General features: G+C 65.6%; 2 protein-coding genes across 2 annotated transcripts in view; one reads left to right on the forward strand and one right to left on the reverse strand.

Annotated features, from left to right (window-relative positions):
• Window positions 1-1214, forward strand: part of ECE2 (endothelin converting enzyme 2) — a 32767-nt gene that overhangs the window by 7565 nt on the left and 23988 nt on the right. The window lies entirely within an intron of this gene.
• Window positions 8-1118, reverse strand: CAMK2N2 (calcium/calmodulin-dependent protein kinase II inhibitor 2; the record flags this gene model as incomplete). Its single annotated transcript, XM_010855691.1, is given in 3 exon segments — window positions 8-51; window positions 949-1054; window positions 1056-1118. Coding segments are annotated over 3 exon segments (213 nt in total), but the record flags the coding sequence as incomplete, so codon positions are not given.

A 1214-nucleotide genomic window follows, 5' to 3' on the forward strand; every position in this document is an offset into this window, starting at 1 on the left:
TCTCCCCCATCCCCTTCAGCACGTCGTCTATCCGGTCATCCTCGATCACCACTGCGCAGGGAGAAAGCGCGTCAGCCGCGCGGCCTCGGGGGGCAGCGGCGAGAATTGGGCCCCGGGTCCTCGCGCCCCACTCAGCTACTGCCCGTGGCCCAGAGACGCCCCTGGGATCACTGTGCTACAGTGCCCTGCCCATCTGCTCTTTCCTGCCGATTCAACCCAAGGCCGACCCCCAGCTCCCATAGACCCGCTCCTCTCTTTGCGGAGGAACGCCCCTCTTCCTAGGACTCCAGCCGTTCAACCTTCCAGTCCAAACCCTCCCGCCGCCTGAGCTCTCCTACTTCCGAGCTGATCGGAAAGCTTTTGCTCATGGGATCCCCCTCTTCCACCCTCCCTTCAACAGGATCCTCTCCTCAACCCGAATCTCCATCTATTCCAGCCCTCTCCCCAACCTAACCTTGTGGTTTCAACCCCTCTTCCGATCCGGGCACCAACAGAGCCCCTTCCCCATGCAAACAACCAGGACAACCGAACCCCCCGCCCCACTGCCAACTCTCCAATGGGCATCCCTCCCCTCGCGAAGATTCTTCCGTAGCATACACCGTCTCAGCGTTTTATCCTGTAGAAGCGGCCAGTCGCCCAACGTCCCCACTTCAGGCAGCCCCGAATGCCCTGGTCGGCCCCTCCCCCTCGCCCGTGTGCCAAGGCTCTACTTCCAGAGGTGGCGAGCATCGAATCCGGGGCACTGCGTTCCCAGGAGAGGGGAAGAGGGGGACACAACACTGCAGCAGGGACCACCCTCTACCCGCCACCCCTCGCCCCCGCCCCAACCGCGGCTGGCTGCGCTGGTCTGCGGCAAGAGCTGAGGGCGCTTGGCGGGGAACTGCAGCCGGGGGGCGCCCGGGGGAGGATTTCTGGGTCAAGCGGCGACTTCGGGTCCCGGCCGTGTACCTCTCTTGGCTCGGCCGATCTGGCCCAGCTTGGGGGGTCGCTTGGCTTGGTTGCCCGCGAAGAAGGAGTTGGTGTCCTGCAGGCGACAGCTGAAAGAGAGGTCAGTAGCCCTCGGGGTCGGCGCCGAAGCGGCCCATCTTGTCCTCGCTGTAGGGCAGGATCTCGGACATGGCGGGCGCGGGACTGCGGCGGGGCGCGGGCGGCGGGCTAGCTGCCGGACCGGCCCTCGCTCAGCAGGGGAGCCGGCGGAAGGATGAAGTCATGCA

This window comes from Bison bison, unplaced genomic scaffold (genome assembly GCF_000754665.1).
Source record: "Bison bison bison isolate TAMUID 2011002044 unplaced genomic scaffold, Bison_UMD1.0 scf7180017864367, whole genome shotgun sequence".
NCBI lineage: Eukaryota > Metazoa > Chordata > Mammalia > Artiodactyla > Bovidae > Bison > Bison bison.